General features: G+C 45.3%; 1 protein-coding gene across 1 annotated transcript in view; it reads right to left on the bottom strand.

The window, feature by feature from the left end:
• The window catches only part of Adcy10 (adenylate cyclase 10), a 67,575-nt gene that overhangs the window by 1,871 nt on the left and 61,985 nt on the right, over nt 1-3,719 (bottom strand). The window contains exon 30 of the mRNA XM_050158351.1: nt 2,180-2,368. Coding sequence (XP_050014308.1) covers nt 2,180-2,368 — 189 coding nt within the window. The remainder of the gene's footprint in view (nt 1-2,179; nt 2,369-3,719) is intronic.

The following is a 3,719-nucleotide window of genomic DNA, read 5'->3' as shown; positions in this document are numbered from 1 at the left end:
CTCTCTCTCTCTCTCTCTCTCTCTCTCTCTCTCTCTCTCTCTCTCTCTCTCTCTCTCTCTCTCATGATTCCATGCATTGGCTGAGGATGATTTTGAGCTCCTCATCTTCCTGGCTCCGCCTCCCAAGTACTGGGATTACAAGCCTGCGTTAACAGGCACAACTGATGAAAATGATTTTTGTTGTACAAATTAGCAGGATGTGGATGCATCTTCAAATTAAGTACCCATAATTGCACGTGTAGTCACTCATTTCACAATACCATGCTGGGTGCTGAGCCGAGTTTTATCTTTGAACATTCCCATATGGACAGTCATGAAAGCAAAAGGAAAGTGGAAGGAGCCACAGAGATGGGGAGAGACCGTGCTAAGGGGGTTTGTATGAGGGAATTCTCTGAAGAGTAAGAAGAAATGCAAAGTCCTGAGCTATGGGTACAGACCCTTTTTAGGTAAGGTCTGTGATGATCACTGTGGCTGGAATGTGTGTCTATCCACCACAAACCACATGTTGGAGCCCAACCCCTAAGGTGATAGTAATGAAAGCCAGGGTTTGGGGAGATCGGGTTCTGAGGTCCTTGGGGTCTGTGTCCTTACAAAAGAGCATGGGAGCTCTTTGGAAAGGCAAAAAGTAGGGAGAACAGAAAGACAGGGAAAATTAAGAGAACACTAGGAAGGAGGGAGTCGCTTGCTCTAGATCAGTAGTTCATGACTTGTGGGTCATGACCCCTTTGGGAATCCAATGACATTTTCACAGGGGTTGCCTGCCCCCTTCACTGGAGTCAGCTAAGACCGTCAGGTATTTACAATTCATAACAAAATTATAGTTATGAAGTAGCAACAAAAATTTTATGGTTGAGAACCACTGCTCTAGAGTCTGGTTGAAGTTAAGAATGCCTACTCGATTATCAGAATGGGTTGTGAAGCTTACCATGTGGAGGCGAGCTTCCTCTCCCATACAAGGATCTTAAATATGAATACTAAAATAGTAACAATCCATGCTAAAGCCCCACAAGTAACTTTGAATATGCCTTTGTGCCTTCCCAAGCTGTGAAGCTGCAGGTTTCTGGAAACCTCAGGGGGAAGAAAAAGACCATAAACATAATTTACAGCTTAAAAAAAAAAAAATCTTAGCTTCCTTGTGCTGTCCTTGTGACAGATGTCTCCAGGAACCACCTTTGGACAATGCAGTTTCAGAAGCCACCAGAATCACACAGTAAATGAATCACTCCTGAAAAGCTCACACTAAGTTGTGTGTGTGTGTGTGCTCTCCCTTTTCTAAGCACTATTAATGCCCGTGCTCAAACCCGTGTTTAAGCCTCCTCTTCCTGCCCCCCAGCTCTACTTCTGTTTAAGGATTTAGCCTCCGATTATTTTCAGCCACAATGTCAAGAATCCCGGCTTCAGTTGAGTGGAGGTTCTCTCTAGGGAATTCCTCAGGCGTCAGGTGGCAGAGTGGGGCTGTGTCTCTGGCTGCTGCTCCTCCTGCCACTGGTGTGGGCACAGCCAGAGGCACCATCAGTGAGGAGATACTCCTCCTCGGATATTGAGTTCTAGCGCCACAGTCTTAGACTCAGCAGCCTGCAAAACTGTGGGCAGTAAATGCCTCGTAAGTGTTGAAATAGGAGCGGCGGGGCTGCGTCCCCAACACCCCGGCCGCTTGGCTAGCTCATGCCTGAAATAACAACACACAAACTGTATTCATTTAAGAACTGCTTGGCCCATGAACTCTAGCCCTTACAGGCTAATTCTCGCACCTGGACTAGCCCATTTCTAATGATGTGTGTAAGCACCCCAAGGTGCGCTTACCGGGAAGATTCTAGCCTAAGTCCATCGTGGGTTGCAGCTGCCTGGGAGAGCAGAGCATGGCGGCTGTCCGGTCCCTCTGGAAGCAGCGCAGAGTCTGACCTCACTTCCTCTTCCGCCCAGAATTCTATTCTGTTTTCTCCTCCCATCTATGTTCTAAGCTATGAGGCCAAGCAGTTGGTTTATTGCTCAACCAATGAAATCAACAGATTGATATATGACACTCCCACATCACGTAAGCCCAAGTGGACTAAGACCATGACTTCCCATGCTGCCTAAAACCCAACCAAGAAGTGATTTCTGTTGCTTCCTCAGAAGGGTGAGCGCCCACATACATAACCCCAGCACACACAGTGGCCTGGTGGCTGCTGGTACGTACCTTGCTCATGCTCAGCCAGCATTTCTCCAACAAATTTCCTTGTGCCTCAGAAAGCTCCAGAGCTGTCTTCAGGAAGAAGTCACAACTATGCCCATCTCCCATTAGTATGCATACATAAGCCATGAGATGGTAGAGCCTTGGGTAGAAGACAGGGCCGGTGGTGTTTTGAGCCACAAGGTTCTCTAAGGCCTAGAGAAGACAAATGACAAATTTGATCAGGGGCTGGAGATACAGATGGTTCAGATGGTGAAGTGTTTGTCAACAGGAGCTCAATCCCAGAACCCACAGTTAAAAAGCATGGCAAAGGCTGGGTGTGGTGGCAAAGAACCTTCCCTAGGACTCGAGAGACAGAGTCAAAAGGGTCTCTGTGAATCTGAGGTCAACTTGGTCTACACAGCAAATTCCAGGATGGCCAGAGCAACATAGAGCCTCATCTAGCTTCCCCAGTAACCACAGATGACTGGAAACACCTTATACTGTACCTGTGGTTTTGCTTGACTCATGGGAATGAGTCAGTTTCCTAGGTTTGTGGGAAGAAAGAGAGTTCATAAACTATTGAAGACTCACTAATCTGACTTTTGATTTTAGACCTTGGCCTATCCTGCAGATCTGTAGTATCCCTGGGTGTGATAATTTAGGAATCGGTGTGGACATGAAGAGATGTGGGGTACCAACAATTGAGAAGATTGCCTTTCCTAAAATGAATCCTGAGGTAAATCGTTTCAACAAATTGGAATGTCCTTAACCCAAGCTCAGATAACAGAACTTAAATAGGGCCTGTGAGATGGCCCAGTGGGTCAAAGGCACTTGCCACCATGGAACCCGAGTTCCATAGCTGGGAGCCACACTGGTCTCCACAGGTTCACTATAGCATGAACAAGCTCTCCCCCCCCACACACACACACATCAAATGTAAAATAAAAGAATTATGGACCAAGAGCATGATTGCACTAAGCATCAGTTCCCACACAAAGGGCTGTCTTAAAATCTTGAACTTGAGAGTTCAAGTCCAGCATGGTCTACAAGAGCTCGTTCCAGGATAGGCTTCAAAGCTACAGAGAAACCCTGTCTCAAAAAAAAAAAAAAAAAACAAAAAAAAGAAGAAGAGTAAAAAAAATCTTGAACTTGGAGGAGGATGACCCCTATGGACAGTGAAGGAATCACATGTGAAATTCTTTAAAATACAAAACAAAATAAAACCCAGTAATATGCAAAACAATGTAATGGTGGGAAGCCAGTCATCAATAGTCTATTTGATAGCAAATTTCAACAAGTAAAAATATATGCATATACACATGAAGCAAAAACTTGAGTAGTGGTGTCATACAGTGTATAAAAACTACAGTCCCGGCCAGTGGTAATGGTGCACGCCTTTAATCCCAGCACTCAGGAGAGAGAGGCAGGTAAATCCCTGTGAGTTCAAGACCAGCCTGGTCTACAAGAGCTAGTTCCAGGACAGCTAGGACTGTTACACAGGGAAACCCTGTCTCGAAAAACCAAAAAAAAAAAAAAAAAAAAAAAAAAAAAAAAAAAAAAAAAA

This window comes from Alexandromys fortis, unplaced genomic scaffold (genome assembly GCF_014885135.2).
Source record: "Alexandromys fortis isolate MF-2015 unplaced genomic scaffold, M_Fortis_MF-2015_v1.1 scaffold_97, whole genome shotgun sequence".
NCBI classification, from domain to species: Eukaryota; Metazoa; Chordata; class Mammalia; order Rodentia; family Cricetidae; genus Alexandromys; species Alexandromys fortis.
Note: the sequence above shows the minus strand (reverse complement) of the source record. Positions and strands in the feature narration are given on the sequence as shown.